The 19,835-nt window shown below is 39.1% G+C and overlaps 1 protein-coding gene across 1 annotated transcript in view; it reads left to right on the top strand.

Annotated features, from left to right (window-relative positions):
* PCSK1 (proprotein convertase subtilisin/kexin type 1) overlaps positions 1 to 12,864 on the top strand; it is a 42,300-nt gene extending 29,436 nt beyond the window's left edge. Inside the window, exons 10-14 of the mRNA XM_037032278.1 lie at positions 3,793 to 4,026; positions 5,222 to 5,379; positions 6,982 to 7,115; positions 9,443 to 9,604; positions 10,133 to 12,864. Coding sequence (XP_036888173.1) covers positions 3,793 to 4,026; positions 5,222 to 5,379; positions 6,982 to 7,115; positions 9,443 to 9,604; positions 10,133 to 10,510 — 1,066 coding nt within the window. The 3' untranslated portion in view covers positions 10,511 to 12,864. The remainder of the gene's footprint in view (positions 1 to 3,792; positions 4,027 to 5,221; positions 5,380 to 6,981; positions 7,116 to 9,442; positions 9,605 to 10,132) is intronic.
* Positions 12,865 to 19,835: the final 6,971 nt, after the last annotated feature.

The raw sequence follows: 19,835 nt of genomic DNA, 5'->3' as shown, positions 1-19,835 counted from the left end.
TGCAATTAAGTGTAAAACAAATGCTCTATTATAGAAATACAGGCAGTCTACGCCTTGTGTTTTATTACCAACACCCTGCCTTATGCTTTCTCAGTGCACTTCCTTGTCCAGCCTCTGTACACCTGCTCACACTGATGGTCTAACTAGGAAAGTGGCATGTTGCCCATTGACCACCTTGTTAAGAGGCTTGTGCCTAAAATACCCTTTAAAAGACCAGAAGGATGCAGGAATTTCAGTAAAATATTTTATCGTTTAGAATTTATTTCTACATTAAGAAAACAGCCATTTCTGCTCTGCTAGTTAATTATTCCTGAATGTGGTGAGATGTCCAGTGTGGAGACAAGATCTGTAGTGAGGTATTTACAATATTGGGCAGATAGGAGTCTGAATAGTAAGGAATTCTGGAGATCACACTCATCCCTCTATTCTTATAAATGAGTCAATTCAGGCCCAGGGAGATGAAGTGACTTGCTTAAGGTCACACAGGTCTTTGGTAGTAGAATATAGTATAATATACCTTTTATTACTCCCTATTCTGACCTCCATGATTTGAATTGATTTCTAACTGTCTTAGTGATATGCTTGTATTCTTTCTTCCAATTCTTGTTTTAGCTATAATATAAAACTGGTCAGACAGCTTTTTCAAATATAAATGTAAAACCATGCCCTACCTTCAGATATTTTGATTCCATAGGTTTAGGATGGGACTCAGGAATTATCAGTATTTACTAGTGTACCAGGTGATTATGGTGCATTCTGGGCCCCGTGGGAATCGTCAGCCTGTAGTCTATCCAAGGCCTCCATCAGTCGCTCTCTGGGTGGTGTGTTTGTTAGGTGCTCAGCTGAGCTGAGAGCTTACTGAGCTGCTGGATGTCACAATAGCCGATTAAAGCAACAAACCAAAAATGAAAGAGTTAAGGCTTTAGTTGCTTACTGTGATGGTATAAGCCAGAGTCTAAAACAAGAGGAAACCCTGACTCCTTCCGATCCATTTCCCTCCATGGAATAATGCACCAGTCAAGTGTCGAGTGGAGCACCACATTCATGGGCATCTTTTCATTGTTGAGGGAGCCCCAACAAAAGGCTCTGGCAGTTTTATGGACTCTGCAGTGGGGTGGGGCCTGGAGGAAGGCTAGGAGTGGAGAAGTTCTGGGTGGTCAGAGTGGGGAAAATGACCTCAAGGTTTCTCCCACTCCCCCCACAAGGAGGCCTCACCAGAGCAGATCGCTGCCCAAGGCCTCAGATAAGGAGACCTAAGAATGAAGGTGTGAGGGGCTAGGAACATACATATGGGGAGAGCTTGACCAAGGAAGGGGGCTGAGTCCTTGACTGCGACTCCCTAGAGGTAGGCTGTGTACCTGGGCTGGTGTGGAGAAGGAGCTTCCCTGTGAGGCCTGCCAGGTAGCCTTTGCAGTACATACCAGGGGCAACTTAACCAATATATTACTGCTCTAGGGAGAAAATAGTAAGTTGAGCCATAATCCCTTGAGGGTTGCTTCACAACATAGTGATAAGATAGAAACCTTGAGGACTAAAGACTCCGGCATTTATTTATTAAATTATGTTTCATTGGCTTACTAGAAACAGTGCAGGTCTCAAAGATAAGGGAAAGCTTGAGATCTTTAATAACTCTAATGACTAATAACAATTAGTTTTTAAATTATATCTGGGGCTTGTTAACACATGGTCACATTCAATCATTCAACCAACCAATATTTACTCAGCAGGTACTCTGTGCCTGGAATTCGTCTGAGTGCTAGGCACACAGCAGACAAAAAGATTGATTAAAATCTCAGCCCTTCTCATGCCTAATCCTAGCAGGGAGACAGACACTAATAATATACAAAACAAGTGAATTGCCCTGTATGTTTGAAGGTGATAAATACTATCTAAAGAAAAAAGTATGGCAAGATCAGAGAGCTCAGGAGCATGTGGGAAGAATGGAAATTTTAAACAGGGTCATCAGGAAAGGTTTCATATGCATTATAATAGATCCAACACTCCTGTGCTCCTCTGATGTATCTTTATATTGTTGTTAAATTAATTTTATTAAGACTTCTGATTATACCATTTCCTTGCCCAAAATTTCTCGCTGATTCCCCATTGCCCAGACGATAACGTGTGAGCCCCTCTCATGGCAGTCAAGGCCCTCACTGTCTGGGCCCCTACGCCTCCCTCATCTCCTCTTCCTGCTCCAGCAAACCAGACCGCCACAGTACTTAGGCCACATCCTGTACTTTCCCCCCCGCTCACGGGTTTTGCTGTTGCCTCGCCCTCTTTCCTCGCATTCCACCACTTGACAAAGTGGTGGAATTCTGCCCATTTTTCAAAGTCCAGCTCAACTATTTCCTTCCAGCAAAGCCTCCCTAGATCTTCCTATCCCCAAAGAATTCTCTCTCCTCTAAATTTCTGCAATGCATTATGCCATAAACACAGCATTCGATAGCTACATTATAATTACAAAAAAACTTAGTTCTTTTACTGGATTGCAAGCTTCTTAAAAACAATAAACACCTCCTCAAATATACTTCTAGTATTCAGCATAGTGCCTTGCGAGAGTGATCTCAAGCAGCTAAGAGTTTCTCGACACTTTTGATACATGAAGAAAAAAGACAAAAAGTATTTGAGTAGGAAGCCAGCCCGTGTCTTTAAAATTTGAGTCTTCTTAAGGAAATCAGAGCCTACAGCTGAGGACTAGGAGGCACAAAAGAAGTGTTACCAGACAGGACACCTGGCCTTGAGTGCATCTGCCCAGGGCCAGCCAGAAGTGTTCAGGTTCTTGATGTCATGACAGAAAAATTTCACAGCGCAAGTCTTGACTATAAAAGTGCATTTACTGAAGCTGAGGACGGTGAAAAAGGAAGGCCCTAGCATAGAAGAATCAACAGGAGAGCCTAGGCTGGGCTGCCTTAGCTCCCTGGACAGTCAGAGGAAAGGGGACCTTGGAGACGAGTTCACAGAATCAGCCTGGGACCAACTGTCACTGCCCATTACTCCCCTGGCTTCAGTCTGGTGGGGAACCTTAGAGTTTAGATGTGTGCCTGTAGGGGAAGGAGAGGAGGAAGGAGAGGGGAAGGGACTGGTGCAGGCTACTCCCCAGAGGGTGAGCTTGTCCAGGGTCCTTCATCTTTAGTTTCTATTTTTCTCTTGTAGGTGGGAATCTTAGGGGAGGTCTCAGGGGAAGGCTTCAGTAGAATATTCCTCAGTTCTTCAGGTGGGCCCTTTCAGGGCCACTGTCTCCACTGATTGATCAGTGCCAGGGAAGGGGGTCTTGGTCATTGCAGCTGGTCCTGGCATCACTCACCAGGTTTTGCTGCTTTTCTGGGCTTGCAGCTGAAATACAACTGAGGCCCAGATGCTATCTCTAGGGAGGTAAACTTTTATATCTGGCTGTAAATTGCTTGGCCAGTGTGTTCAGCTATGTCTCAGTTTCCCTATTCCACTTGTGGTGGCTTACTAGCCTGTCTCAGAAATGCTCTCATTTTAAAGTTTTGCTCCAGTTAACTTTAACTAATTAGAAATCATGAGCCAAGTCCTGCATTTCTACAATGCTGAACACAAAATTTTACCCACAGTAAGAACTTAACTTACATGGTATGGGAGAAGTTTTCCACACCATATTTTGAATTGAATGAAAAGACATACACATAGTAACACAAAATAGAATTACACAAGTACAGTTGCAAAAGGTACTTCATAATTTCCAAATGGAGATGCTTGTTTTCAGCACTTGCTTTTACAAGGAAACTTCATTTTGTCACTGAAAGATATTTTGGATCACTTTCTATCCAGCCCAAATCTCACCTGGAGAGATATGCAGCATTTGGTTGTCTGGACTTCTGAATATGATCCATTGGCTAATAACCCTGGATGGAAAAAGAATGGAGCAGGCTTGATGGTGAATAGTCGATTTGGATTTGGGTTGCTAAATGCCAAAGCTCTGGTGGACTTAGCTGATCCGAGAACCTGGAACAGTGTGCCTGAGAAGAAACAGTGTGTTGTAAAAGATAATGACTTTGAGCCCAGGTAGGTGTCTCAGGAATTTTGAACAAGCATTCCCATGGCATTATTTGCCATAATGTTTGCCATTTTGCCTGGTTTTTTTCTCACCTACCTTTCTGAAGTAGATAGAGGTAGCATTTGCTAGTGTTCCCTGTGGGTCCAGAGGGAATATTGAGATCAAAGAGCTGCAAATCGTATCGGCATATTTGCATTTTCCTCTCATAGCCAACCTACTATCCAACATTAAGTTTAAGGTGACCATTGTTTTATATAGCACTAAGAATAATTATTGCTAATTAAACTATTATCAATCATCAGTTTTAAGATTTATACCAGATTCAGAGATGTTAAAATGTTTAAATATGCATCTTAGATTGATAAAATACAATACTTGTCAGCCAGTATTATTCAGAACTCAAGAGCCTCACTTCACGCCACAGTGCGAGGTGAATAATGACTTTTCTCCCATGAAGGAACCGTTATCATACTGCTTTTACATAGACCACATCTGTCCCAACACATCTGGCCACAAAGTAGAATATGCTACGTCTGTTTTGTTGGTTCTGTCATGACAACCATGATTGTATTGAAGACCCACTCACACAAAATACCCAAGGATGGGAGGTACCAGGGGCATGCATTAGGAAGATAAAATCATCTTTAAAAGTATATTTTAAGAGGGTCTATTGCAATAATAGGCTATTTTTTGATAGGTCCAAGGCAAACCTACCTTGATTCCATAGTAAAGAGCATTTTTTTCAAGTATCTGTATTCCTTATCATTTTCTTTTCTTTTTATTTAATTGTGGTTAAGTACACTTAACTGGGTTCTCTATTCTGTTCCACTAGCCTGTATGTCTGGGATTTTTTTTCCCAGTACCATGCTGTTTTGATTATTGTAGCTTTCTAATGTATTTTGAAATTAGGAAGTATGATGCCTTCAGTTTTGTTCTTCTTTCTCAGGATTGGTTTACTTATCTGTGATCTTTTGTGTTTCCATAAAAACTATAGAATTGCTGAGGTTTTTTTCTATTTCTTTAAAAATCTTACATCTTCTGTGCATTAAAATGCATTTAAAGTCCTGAACTGGGTTCTACTCATAATTGGGAGAAACATCAAGCCTAGTTGAGATCTAGACAAGGCTGATGTGTACATATTTGCATAAAATACAAGGAAGAAGAGATATACTTTATTCAGTGATGATTCATTAATATACTTAGAGCCCTGAAAGCTAATGGAGAAGTTATCATTGAGATTCCAACAAGAGCTTGTGAAGGACAGGAAAATGCTATCAAGTCCCTGGAACATGTACAATTTGAAGCAACAATCGAATATTCTCGAAGAGGAGACCTTCATGTCACACTCACCTCTGCTGCTGGTAAAGATTTTTAAATCTTCAAAAATTTCTTTTAAATCATATTTGTAACTTTGTAACTGTAAACTAAATTATTTCCGTTGAATGAGTTTGTTTCTTTATAGAACTATCTCCCAGTAGATATTTTCAGGTCTTAAAAAAAATGCTGCTGCTGATGCCCTGGCTGAGTGGCTCACTTGGTTGGGGCATCATCCCCTTCACCAAAAGGTTGTGGGTTTAATTCCTGGTCAGGGTACATACCTAGGTTGCTGGTTCAATCCCTGGTAGGTGCATGTATAGGAGACAACTGATCAATGTTTCTCTCTCACATCAGTATTTCCCTCTCTCTCTCTTATCCTGTCTCTAAAATTAATAAAAACATGTTTTCAGGTGAGGATTAAAAGATACACACACACACAATATATCAATATATATGTGTGTGAATATATATATAGTGCTTTTTTAACAACAGAATCCTGCCCTGCTCATTCCCACTGGTCTTTAGATAAGCAAAGAGTCAGGTTTATTCAAATAATACCTTTAATTAATAAGCCTTTCTGGAGTTTAATTAATACCTTAATACTCATTTTCAAATTGTATTCATTTTTCTAGATCACTAATCTGTCATTTTTCTCCCTCAGATAGCATGTTAGTGATAATTACTCTAATAATTAATTAATAAAGCTGGCAGGTACATCAGACACATCCAAGGAATCAACTGAAAAACTGAGAATTCTGATCCATGAAAGAGGGCTGAGAACACTAACAAATTTTCCATAATGATATGATTAAGGCCATACAATACGATTTGGGGGGGGCGTTCACTTTTCCTGAGAGGGTATTAATTCCAATGAGATCTTGGATGGGAAGGGGTGAACACAAACCACAATCCAGCCAGGAGAAACTATCCCAACACTTTTATGTTTCTGTAGGATTCAATCTCTGACTAAATTCAATGTCTATAGGTGATATGTGAGGAAAGATGAGCTATCTCCATAATCTTCTTGGATATGAACTTCCTAGAGGCTTGGAGTAGGTTCTGTTAATTTTGGAGTTGCACTTTCCAGATATCTTGGAATTGGCCTGAAATATTGGTGTAATGATTTTTCATTGATGGCCTTTTCATTTGACCCTTTTACTTAGAAATAGTATTTATTAATCTACAAAAAGTTTTAATTTGAAAACTAGTTTTGATAAAAGATTATTAAATTAATATAGCTTCATTTTTATGTATATACAAGATGCAGTTACCTACTAATTTTCAAAATTTCCTCTTAAATTTCAAAATGATAGTTGCCTTAAAATGTATTTTCGGTCTTTGATTCTCTTATTTAATGTACAATAGTTTGTACATGTGGTTCTGAGTTCTTATGCAAATAAACTTTAATATAGTCATTCATTATTTATTTTTCCACATTATTGAGAACATATGTCAGATAATGTGCAAAGTCCTATAGACAAAAACCTTTTTTTTCTTGTGAATGTCTCTTTCCTGGTCTTATACTCAACAGGAAAATTTGGAGGGCTAATCTCTCCCAGCTGTCATTTTCAGTTATCAGAAGCTAGAGTGTGTGCTATCAGAACTGTTAGGACATTTATTAACTTGTGTTTTTTGTATGAAAATAGGAACGAACACTGTTCTGTTGGCTGAAAGAGAGCGGGATACTTCTCCTAATGGCTTTAAAAATTGGGACTTCATGTCTGTTCACACGTGGGGAGAGAATCCAATAGGCACCTGGACTTTGCGAATTGCAGACATGGTAAGGAAGAAAAGGCTACAGAATCACAAGCTTAAACACTTTGAAGGAGTTTTAAGGTTGGGGTCATCATTAATAAGGCCTCCAAGGAACTTTGACTACCCCTTAGATGAAGTAAGGAAAAGATGTAGTGTTTCAAGTCCTGCCTACTTGGCTACATAGACTTAAAAAAAAAGATTAGGCACTAGGGACAGAAGAAGGAAGAGAAGATACCCCGATCTACAATGTGACAGGCTGTGGGACAGATCCAAGTGTTCCCATGTTAGAACGTAGCCCGCCACACGCCCTACTCACCAGGATGAGCTATACTCACACACACAGTTAAATGCTAGACCGGTCTGCTCTTGAGGATGAGCTATACTCACACACACAGTTAAATGCTAGACCGGTCTGCTCTTGACACTCCACTGGAGTCCCATGAAGGAACCCTTACAGATACTTACTGCAGTGGCTGTTTAGAAGTAGCTTACTTATTAGACAAGACAGTTCATTTAACATGACTTTGCCTTGTTTTTCTTCAGTTATGAAACAAAGTAAAAAGCATTTCTCTTTCACTCTGTTTACTAACACTCTATAATTGTAACATACAGTCCTAAAAATAAAGCAAGGAGTGTCTAAGCAAAAAGCCACATACTTACACAGCTGAATTATTTATTTTTGCATCACTTCTCCAGCATTTTCTATAGGTGAGCATATAAATAAAAGGGTTTTTTGGTCTGAATTCTCCTGTGAGAGATGTGCTATAAGTATCAGAAGCCCCAGATTTCAATGTTTAAGTAATTTTTAAAAAAGAGATGATTTTAAATTCCTGAAGATATCAATTAAGTTAATACAAATCTTACAGTTATTGTTACTTTTTTTCTCTGAGACTAGCTTTCTCCTAAAGACAGCTAAAATTGTAATTTAAAAATGGAAGTGGTAAAAATTCCCACTCTCAGGGAGAACAAGAAAATGTTATTCGTAGGTGGGCAGGCCTGTTCATGAACATGGCCTCCATTCTAACTCAGTTTCACCACCAGGAAACTAAGAAAGCCTATTTACCAAGATAAGTCTGCAGAAGTTGACTCTGTACTTTTAAATAATACTTTTTTTAGATATTTTAGATTTCAGCATATTATTTATAGCATTCGAATCTCTGAAAAGTATTACTGTTCCTGTAATGCACAGTTCTTAAGGGCTGATTGATGTTGAAGGCTATTGGTAATGCTCTGTAGAGGCTGACTTTTTTCCGTAATGGAATGTTTCTACAAGTTGGTAATTGGTAAACATAATTCTGTTTATAGAAGGTATGGTCAACTTTTTAAGAGCACATCTCATATAGAAAAGGAGGTTAGCCCTGGCTGGTGTGGCTCAGTGGATTGAGAGCTGGCCTGCCAGCCAAAGGTTACCGGTTTGATTCCCAGTCAGAGCACATGTTTGTTTTCTGGGTCAGGTCCCCTGGGGGCATGTGAGAGGCAACCACACATTGATGTTTCTCTCCCTCTCTGTCTCCCTTCCCCTCTCTCTAAAAATAAATAAAACCCTTGTTTTAAAAAAGGAGGTTAATATAGTTGTGATTTTTTAATTTTTAAATTCAACTTTTTTTATTGTTCAGTTACAGTTGCCCCTGTTTCCCCCATTGTTCTCCCCCGCCCCAGCCACCCCTGCCCCTGAGAGTTCTGCTGTTTTAATTAAATGAAGCAATTAATTGGTTTTTGAATCCTCAAGCCTGTCAACTGTCAATTTTCATTCCAGGAGTGAATCCAGTGATTTCTTTATTTTCCCTTTGTTTTTTTTTTATTATCTTTTTTAAAAATCCTCTTCTGAGGACATGTTTATTGATTTTAGAGACAGAGGAAAGGAAAGACAGAGAGAGAGAAAGAAAGAAACATCCATGTGAGAGAGAAACATCGATGGGTTGCCTCCTGCACACACCCCACATGGGGATGGAATCGCAACCTAGGCATGTGCCCTGACCAGGGATTGAACCCACAACCTTTTGGTGTATGAAATGACATGCCAACCAACTGAGCCACTGGGTCAGGGCTCTTTTTTTCTTCTGTCTTATTGGGGTGACATTCTTAATATAATTACATAGGTTTCAGGTGCACAATTGTACAACACACCATCTGTATGTTGTATTGTGAGTTCACCCCCCCAAGTCAAGTCTCCTTCTACTACCATTTATCCCCTCCCCGGTGATTTCTTTCTTTTTGCACAGAGCTCAACACATGGAATGCACAGAAATTTTAAATTAGATTTTAACTCTAAAATCCTTTATGGATATTTTGAAGGAGCTTGTTTTATGTTACTCAGAACACACACTAAAGTTATGTATGCTTATCCATCAGTCCGGGAGAATGCAAAATGAAGGAAGAATTGTGAGCTGGAAGCTGATTTTGCATGGGACCTCCTCTCAGCCAGAGCACATGAAGCAGCCTCGTGTGTACACCTCTTATAACACCGTGCAGAACGACAGAAGAGGGGTGGAGAAGATGACAGAGTCAGGGGAGGTCTGTGTGGCTACCTTCTTCTTGGCATGCTTTTTTTTTTGACCTGTAAATTGACAATGTGGTGAGTGAAGCTGCCCCTAACTCTTCAGCAGAGAGTGAGTTAAACATGAGTAAGGAAGAAAGGGAGTGGGTGTGGTAAGTTGTTTATTTTCTGTAGGCTAAAACTGTACTGTTTTATTCATGTATTAATTCATCTAGAATTTAGAAGTTAAAACTAATCAATTCACAGTTATTACATTCCCTAACTTGGACTCCACTTATCAAAGAAGGGTACCAATAAATAGGAGCGCTTCATAACCTAAGTTTAGTCTTCAAATCCACCAGAAATGGAGGCATTTGTACTCCCCTTTTACAAGTGAGGTTAAAGACAATTTAAAAAGTGCCCTGGGTACCTGAGTTTTAGTGTGACCCTAAGCCTCACACTCTCTCTGCCCCTCAACCACCTCTCAAGGGGCAGCAGGGGCAGCAGGCCTGCCCAGCACTGAAAATAAGCCTTCTTCCCTGTGTTGGTGTATTTCTGTGTTTTAGAAGCAGCCCATGGAAGAGAACCTGAAGGAAATGCCCCTGACGGCAAAAAGTGGCAGCAGCAGTGGTGTGGGAAACAGAAGGGATGAGCTGGTGGAGGGTGCCCCCTCCCAGGCCATGCTGCGACTCCTACAAAGTGCTTTCAGCAAAAACTCACCACCAAAGCAATCACCAACAAAGTCTCCAAGTGCAAAGCTCAACATCCCTTATGAAAATTTCTACGAAGCCCTGGAAAAGCTGAACAAACCTTCCCCACTTAAAGACGCTGAGGACAGTTTATATAACGACTACGTCGATGTTTTCTACAACACCAAACCTTATAAGCACAGAGATGACCGCCTGCTGCAAGCTCTGGTGGACATTCTGAAGGAGGAAAATTAAAATAAGTCTGGGGTCCTGAGTTGGAAATATTCATGCTTCTTCCCCTTAGATTTTGCCTGTGCCTGAAGTAGTTGTTTTTGTCATTGAGTCTTATGCTTATAATATCCTTGGTGACACTTTTCCTTTTTCTCCTTAAACTGGACATTTGAAAGAGATGAGCTCACATAGTAAATCCAACTTCCCAAATGGATCACAGCTCTTTCAAAGCACCTCTTCTCTGCTGACGCAAGTAAAGTGTTTGTTCTTTATAGAGCCACAGTTCACACGCAGTCCTCAAACCACATTAGACCACCTTCTCGGGCCCTCCCATTTCATATCTCAAAAGAGAAGTCTTAATCTGGGCAATAGATTAATTTAAAAAGTAATCTTCAAGGAACAAGAGTAAGGAACGTGTTCTGGTAGCTGTCCTCTGTCTTTGCCCTCTGATTCTTTGAATTTTGATGCCACAGAAGGCTTTGGAAAGTCTCATCAAAGAGTTTACAATTAGACTAAGACCCTACATTTTCTATTCCAAAGTACTACTTATTCAGGGCATGACCTGAATAACACGACCATATGGTCATTTGTGGGGGAGGGGGAGCTGGGTTACTTAGATCCATAAACAGGCATCAGAGTCTGTGTTACCTGGTTTGAGTGGTGTTGGAACACCCTTTGCCTGGTGTGCCACACGGCAGGCCTGCACGGGCCTGATGGTGACTATGGCTCACCCTCTGTGCTCTGGTCTTCCTGTTTCCCCTTCTCAAGGTTCTCCTCACTTGTCTTAGCAACAAACTATTAACAAATACTGAGAGAATTAATTTACACTACATTCTTAGAACAGACTTACACTCGGGACTTGGCTAATTCCTAGCCATATTTTTTTTAGCAATAATACCAGAAAGCCACTCATAACACAGAGAACCAAGCTGATAACAGGAAAATATTCATATGGGAAGAGCCAATAGGAGGTGGTGTTTATTTTTAAAATCGTATTCATTAGAATAGGTCTTTCAGGATCTTCGAAACTTCATGATCATTCCTTGACACTAAAGGCTGCTCCCCAACCTTACAGCTGAATAGTATCCAAATTCTTGTCAAATTGCTTTCAAGCTTTTACTCAGAGGACACGAGTTGGCAGCCCACAGGCTGCATTTGTTCTTCAGGTAGATTTCTGCCTGGCATGTAAAATGTTTTTTAAATCATTTAAAACACTGATTAGTGAAAATGTGAGATTTTACATAAAATCTGATTCACAGGCCCATCTTCCCTTGTGGCAACAGTTGCTTGGAGCCAAATAGCAGCTGCCCAGCTAGCCTTGAATGCCTAGTCCCCAATGTGCTCTGCTCTCTGCCGCTTACGGCAGCCACCTCCCTGGTGAGCACTCTATAGACATTTTATGTTGCCTGCTGTTGCACTAAATGAACATGCTCAAAGTGTAAATGCATTTTAAAAAAATCTTCAACTTCTTTCAGACAGGATCTGTATGATTATGAGAATTTTCCATGACTTAATTAATTTGTTGGCCCCCCAAATGGTATTTTCATCTCCTGAAAGTACCTCTGATAACTAGTTTGACATGTTCATTTAATCTCACCATCCCTGGATGCCCATTTCTTCTAATTCATTACTGCCAACCCACTAGCTGCCCACTCTGTGCTCACAAAAGCTCCAGTCACCTGCAGTGGCATTCTCCCATTGGATGTGCTGTTTGCAATTCTTCCATGAAGACTCAACTTTGTCAGGCTACATACGAAAGAGAGAACACCTCTCTCCTACATACTAAGGAGAGAACACTAGAGTCTGTCACTTGCTTTGGTTTGAAATGTGGTTAGAAGACGAACTTTCACCCCCTGTTCTACCATACGAATTTGTGCAGAATAAGGCTTATTCCAGAGCAATTCTCATGGAGCTTTCAGAATGTTCTCCCCCAAGAACTAGCATCACAATGTTCTTGGAAGTTTCCCATGCTGCTTGGTATGGAGTGTGAGATAGAATTTTGAAAACTGCAGCACATCCAAAGTGGTAAAGCTGAAAAGGACCAGGGAGTTATGAGACAATTTTTCAACTAAAAACAAAGCTAAGGCCTAGAGAGCCCAATAAAAATAATAAATGAAAACTCACCCTTTCCTCATTCCTACCCTACCGCTAATTGTCTGAAGCTTTCTTTTTCAGTATCTTTTCCTGGTTAAAAACCCAAACAGCTCATTGGACTGTAGCCAAAGGTTCACTCTAGAGAAGCTTTAATATTTAAATCAAGTCATGTTTGAATGTTTCCAGCCTTGGAGTATATTGTTCAGACAAAAACTATTTTTGTCAGTCTTTCTTAGTGCCTGTGTGAATTTTTGTGAAAATGTAAAAGAGAAAAATTATATAATGTTTCCCTCAAAATTTTAAACTATATTTTCTTTACAGGTATTTATAATGTACCAATGCTTTTATCAAACAATTTTAAAAGGCATAATAAATTATATTCAAGAACCAAAAGTTTCATGAGAATAAGAAAGTTTCATCCAATAAAATATTTTTTGAAAGGCATGTTCTTCTGTCAGTGAAAAAAAAGCATAATATGTATGTATTGTATTAAATTGACATTTGTCTAATATCCCAAATATAATGTGTAGCTGAGTTTAACATATGTGGTCTTAGCGTTCTTAAGGGAGCTCCCACATTATACATTTGATGTATTAATCAGTATATGTAAAATATGCTTATAAATCAGAAGAATAAATGATTTATCACTAAGTCAAAGAGAAAAAAGCTCATGATTCCAACAAAAATAGGCTCTCCTCTTAGTTATTGTGTTTCCCAAATGAACTGCCAAAAAGAAAATTTCAAGGTTTACATTAAGAAGTTAAATCCTTTTTAGAAAGATGTGAAACACAAATTCAAAAGAACATAAGCACCCCTATGTTCATTGCAGCGTTATTTACAATAGCCAACATTTGGAAGCAGCCCAAGTTCCATCAGCAGATGAGTGGATAAAATAACTATGGGACATTTACACAATGGAATACCACTCAGTCATAATAAAAAAAATGTTTATCTTTTGTAACCTTATAATTGGACCTGGAGAAAATTATGCTAAGTGAAATAAACAAGTAAGAGAAAGACAAATACCATGTGATTTCACGCATATGTGGAATCTAATGAGGAAACTGAACTAACAAGCAAAATAGAGAGAGACTCATAAAACAGGATGACAGCTCTGATGGGGGATGGGGTTAGCCGGTGGAGATGTTGAGCAAAAATGAAAAAGGACGCATGGACATCAGTGTGGTGACTGTGGGGGTCAGGGAATGTAAGGGGACTAAATGGTAATGGAAAAACTACAATAAGAATAAATTTAAAAAGAAAAATGGGCTTTTTAAAAGGCAATTTAAGAATTACTTAAATAGATATATTTTGTTTTTTCTAATAGCTCAGTCATTTACTTATTGACAGCATAAAAAGTATGACTGAGCCTTAACTGAAGTGTTGAGAAAAAAAGCCTGAAGGAACTGACTATAGGTGAGAGAAATGATTTGCAGCAGTTCGTTAAACATGACTTTGTTCACAGGCCCGGTTATAACAGCTAAGCACTAAATCCTTCCAGGAAGGCCCTCATCAGAAGCCCCAGTTCCCAGGGTTGACACCTGCCCTCAGGCCCAATTTTCTCTCTTGCTTCAAATCTTCATCTCTAGATCCCCGAACTTCCAACACACCTTTTCAGAATCTTACCTTCCCACCAAGGGTGGATGGTTTTCCTTCAGACTCCCGTCTTTCTCCTAAGTCATAACTGTTCATTCAAACTAAAATATTTTCCCAAGAATTCCAGAAAGACTTCTAAGCAGCTTTTGTCCTTCACATCAAACAATTTTCAAAGTCTTCCCATCAGAATGGTTCAAGATATGCCTGTTTTCTCTTGAATGCCTGTTTGGTACTGGTTGGATAAATCATGTGCAAGCTTCGAGTACAAACACGAACACACACATGTTCCAAGGATACATATTAATTCTTAAATACAAATCTAAATCCATAAGGAGGAAGGCGGTTTTGTAACTGCCTCATAATTTTGCAAGGTGAGAGCACTAAGGCACATGGTAACAATTATCCACTCCATTCCCCCTCCCCCTGTGGAAGAGTGTACTTTCCTGGCCCACTGATGTTGAGCTTGACCCTGTGATTTGCTTTGGTCAGTGGAATATCAGTGGATGTGATGCAGGCAAGGGCTTTAAATGTGCTTGCATAGTTTGGCTGGCCTCTTGTTTTCAGTGACCCTGGGCTATGTGAGGAGTATGCCCCAGATAATTGCTGCCCCTTCAGCCTGTTTCTAGAACAGATATATAGGCAGTAGATCCACATTCTAAACCTAGCCAACTTACAGCATGAAACAGGGCTGCCCAGGTAAGTGCAGCCTAAATAAGCTGAACTTATTATCTTGCCAATTTATAAGAATGAGAACAAACGTGTTGTTAGCACCTGAGTGTTGAAGTGTCTTGTTACATAGCCTTACTATGTCAACAAAACTCACTAAAAAATAAAAGTTCCATTTTTTCATTCCACTACTAATACCACCCCTTTCAAATTGTAGCTTGTTGAGAGCCTAGAATACCAAAAAAAAAAAGGAGCCAGTGTTAAATCATACACTTCTTAATGCTGATCCTATAGCTAAACAAAGATCCTGACCAGGCTTTGAAATTTCTATTTTTAAAGGTCTGTCTTAGCTTAGTTCCTCCTGTAAGCAGAGTCTCAGACAATGAATGACTTGCATACAGGCAGTCTATTTAATAAGTAACAGCAGAGAGCAGAAGTGATTCACATACGCTCATGAGTAGCATGGAGTAACTTGATCAGCACAAGACTTAAGAAAGACTGGAATGGGTATTTCACCTAATGATGGCATTCATAGAAGATAACTCAGAACAGACATGCTTTCCTCATTCCACTATCTCTACCCCATCCAAAGCCTTGACACTTCCATTAGCTTCTCTCAGAAGTTAGATGCAACCGTCTAACTGGTTGTATCTAACTGGTTGCAGGTAAGGGAAGAAAACATATTGGTTGATAACAAGTTCATAACATTTATTAGAAAGGCAACTTTTAACAGAACGAAGTTCTGCTATTATTTTTTTAAAGCCCTTGCTGGTGTGGCTCAGTGAATTGAACACCAGCCTGCAAACCAAAGTGTCACAGGTTCGATGCCCAGTGAGGACACATGCTTGGGTTGAGGGCCAGGTCCCCAGTAGGGGGCGTGTCAGAGGCAACCACACACTGATGTTTCTCTCTCTCTCTTTCTCCCTCCTTTCCCCTCTTTCTAAAAATAAATAAATAAAATCTTTAAAAATAAATAAATGAATAATTTTTTAAATTAAAAAATGAAGCAACTTTTGCCTGAGTTTTGGCTTGCAATTTGTACATCTATACAATGTATAGTGCCTGTATGTTGTTCCATGTAGACATTACATAAGCATGGCTCTGTCATCATTGGGTAGACAAGGAGGTGACTACAGTCATCACAAAATGCTTCTGGGATAGTGTAAATTTTGAACCAAAATTTTTAAAATAAGGGGGATTTGTAATGAAAGAGAAATGTATGGGTTGTTTTAAGTTCTCTTGTCCGAGGGAGCGGGAATGAAGAAAGCCCACCTGGGAGAGTGTATCCATTCCACAGAGCTCCCCCCGAGTGGAAAGAGCCCAACTTGTTTTTTCTTAACATCCATTCCTTGGCTCTGGCTGTAATTTACCAGCATTCACTAAGCCTTCATGACGTGAATGTGTGGCCCTGAAGCTGCTGCAATCTTGTCATAATGCCATTTTTACTTACAGAGGTGAAAAAACACATGAGATTTAGGCTTATCAGTTGATATAAATTATATCGTTCCAATCATTAAGGAGGAAAAAAGTTCTGAAAACATAACAGCAACAAAAAGTGGCAAGAGGTGTGGGTTCCTGAATCAGCCCCAAGTGAATGTGCACCCTGGTTCTACCATCTCTCAGCTGTGTGCCCTTGAACGGCTCACTTCACCTCCGGGGCCTTGTTTCCTCATCTAGAACACTGACGTCTACCACTAATAGGTTTGCTGTGATGATTACATAAGATAATGCAAATAAATAACTTATGATTATGGTAATTTAGGGCACGGTTTCTGTACCTAGTAAATACTCAATAAATGTTAGTTTTTATTATTAGTGAGATTGTTGCTGTTGTTATGTTGTAAAAGAAAATGGAATTTAGAGCCAAACAGATTTGAATTGGTAGCTCTTATCTACAAATTCAACAAAGGAGAAAATATTACAATCAATGAAGAAGATGGAAATACCATAAACTGTCACTAGTCAAGATGGTGCTGCCTTGGGAATGGTTGTTCCGACATGAGCCTTCTCCTCCTAAGGCCGCACTGGAAATCATCTCAGTGTAGCTCACGTGGACTAGACTCAATGAGGAAGGAGTAGTCAGAGTGACAGCTGAGACTCGAAGAGCAGTTACCTGGGGCCGAGGAATGCCAGAGGTGGTGAGTGAAGAGGAAAATAATAAAAAAGAAAATCATCTGTTTGGTTTGGTCTTACGTCCAATCCTTTTTTTGTTGGGGTACCATTTTTCAAATGCAAACATTTTATAAGGAATTGAGAAATGTTGATATGAACAACAACGAAAATCAATGAGTTCTTAAGTATATCCACAGCATCGTGTACAATTTAACTAGATTCTCACAAGAACTGTAAAAAAATAGGGAATAAATAATATTATTGTCCCAATTTATATATTAGAAAGTTGATGCAGTGAGAGGTAATGGGTTTTGTTCAAGGTCAGACAGCACATCATAGAGTTGAGATTTTTAAACTGGGAGTTATTCTGGAACCCAGGCCATGCTTTACATTAACAAGATGAAAAAAATGACTAATATTAGAAGATATTTACAGTGTGAGAATCAAATGAGTACTGTTTACCTTAAACTACCAATTCTTTTCTGCTCATGGAAATAACAGAAATAGTTTTTTAATTGAATATTTACTACATATTAAGCATACATATTTTTCATAATAATGAGATAATAATTCACAATAATGTCTTATTTCTAATGCTGGCACTATTCTGCAAGTGAAGTGGTTTTTTTTTACAGATATGGTAACTGAGGTTCAGAGAAGTCAAGTCAGTTACCCAAGGTCACACAGTTAAGCCAGGATTGCAAAACTAGTCTATCTGACCCCGTCTTTTCATTATGTCACTCCCTCACTTTTTAGCCTCACTCTCAAATTTTTCAAACTGATATCTTAATAGGTAATTAACACTTCCAGGAACAACAAAATAGATTTTATACTGCTTCTTTACTTCAAATTTTGAAATTTAAAAGTAAGAGAGGCAGTTGTCTTCATTAGTCATTGCTGCTTGATTATTTTGAAATGCACAAAAGCTCTTCTCTTAAGGAAGCAACAGGCCAACCCAATAGCTCAGGCAGCCTTTGGATTGGTAATCAACCCCATATGAATTTGTGTGCCGGGCAGACTCAGGGCTGCAGAAACATATTGAGAGTCAGGACACTGCAGTGTGGGTACCAACTGCAGGAGTTTCCTATGATGCTGGGTCTTTTTATTTCTCCCTCCACTGCTTGGTCTTCCTGCCTCATGCCAATGTGTCTGATTCTTCTTCTTTTTTTTAAATTTCCCAAAGTGTGTCCTTCAGCGTACCAATTAGTGGAGCATGTATGTGTGTAGATAAGGATTCCCTGGTCATGTACATTCACATTCAATGTACATTCATGTACATTCAACCAGGGATGGAGTAATGTGCTAAGTGGATGCGGCCTCCACTCTCTTTTGTTCATCTTGTATCCCCAGTCCTGCCACAGTACCTGCTATATAAGAGTTTAATATATATTCATTGACTTAGCCAATACAGCTTTTTATTTTCCCACTTGTTTAGCACCCAATTAAGATAAAAGTGACAATGAGTGAAAGTGGAGAGGAATTGTAGCTGATGTTTGTGGAGGACACACTGGGCGGCAGGCAGGCGGCTGAGCATGGTACTTGGATAGTTTCACTTAATCTTCATTCACTGATGCAGACCCACTCATTATTATCACAATTTATGGAAAGAAAAACAGAGTTCGAAGAGCTGAAGTTGTTCGATCAAGGTCACAGCTAGTAGGCGGTGACAATGCATTGGAATGAGGGTAACCTCACTATACTGACATCACCTTAAGTTGTGTCAAAGCCTGAGAATCCCAAGTCCCATGGTGAAGGGATATGAGGAAACACTCAAAGCTCAGCAAGGGAAACACTGGCATCAGGAAAGAAGCAGGAAAATATCTTTTCATCCAGCTGCTTAGTTATCTATGAAGATTTTTTCCACTTTTTTCTCTCTTCTGTTTTTATATTCTATATCAGGTAATAATAGGCTTAACTATGTCAGGCTGTACAGTTTTATTCAACATTATATGTCACCAGCTGAAGAACTGAATCCTAAGACTGCCATGTAATTCTATGTATTTTGATAAGAAAAGGCACTTAAAACTGAATTGTAATCTGTTGATTATTCCTTACACGAATTTCGAAGTACCCTGATGAAATAAAATAATAAAAGGCAGACAAAGAAACAAGCCATATGTCGGATGTACTAAACACAAGGAAGCTAGACAGAAGAATAATATCTGAGATATAAAAAAAAACAAAAAGTGTGTGTGTGACATGGCAAAGCCAATAGCTCAGCTAGGAGACCAGCCCTGTGTTTACTTACCATCACATGTCAGGAACCAAGGTCAGAGTCTTTGTGCACATGAACAGAGTACCACAGAGGCTTCTTAAAACTTTGTTTCCTTTTCTGACTTCTCTCAATCGATTATTTATGGTACCGTCATTGGTCATTACACCCAATTTCACATTCAAATGAGGAGGTCATTTCAATCTATTGCTGAACATACTAATTTGCTTGGTATCCACATGCAACAGTTTCCAAGAATAATTTATTAGGTTAGCAGTTCTTAAGTTTTTTGAATCAATGTTATATTTAATGTTATTGAGTACCTTAAAGAACTTTTGTTAATGTGGGTTACATTTACTAAAACATTTTAAAATTAAAAAATATATATCTACTATTTCAAAATCACAATAATAACCCAATTGCATACTAATATAAATAACAAAGTTAATGAGAACAATGGCATTGCTTTTATATTTTTGCAAATATCCTTCATGTCTGGCGTAATAGACAAAAGCTAGATTCCGTTATCTATTTCAGCATCAACCTGCCACAGAATGTTTTGGTAAAAGCATATAAAGAAAATGTAGCCTCACATAGACAGAGTCAGAAAATGAAGGAGTATACTTACACAAAGGCTCAACTAATCGTTTCTTAAAGAGTAGATACAAT

The sequence above is a fragment of the Sturnira hondurensis genome, unplaced genomic scaffold (assembly GCF_014824575.4).
Source record: "Sturnira hondurensis isolate 20B ecotype Veracruz unplaced genomic scaffold, ASM1482457v3 Scaffold0021354, whole genome shotgun sequence".
In the NCBI taxonomy this organism is placed as follows: domain Eukaryota; kingdom Metazoa; phylum Chordata; class Mammalia; order Chiroptera; family Phyllostomidae; genus Sturnira; species Sturnira hondurensis.
This window is presented reverse-complemented; position numbering and strand designations above follow the sequence as displayed.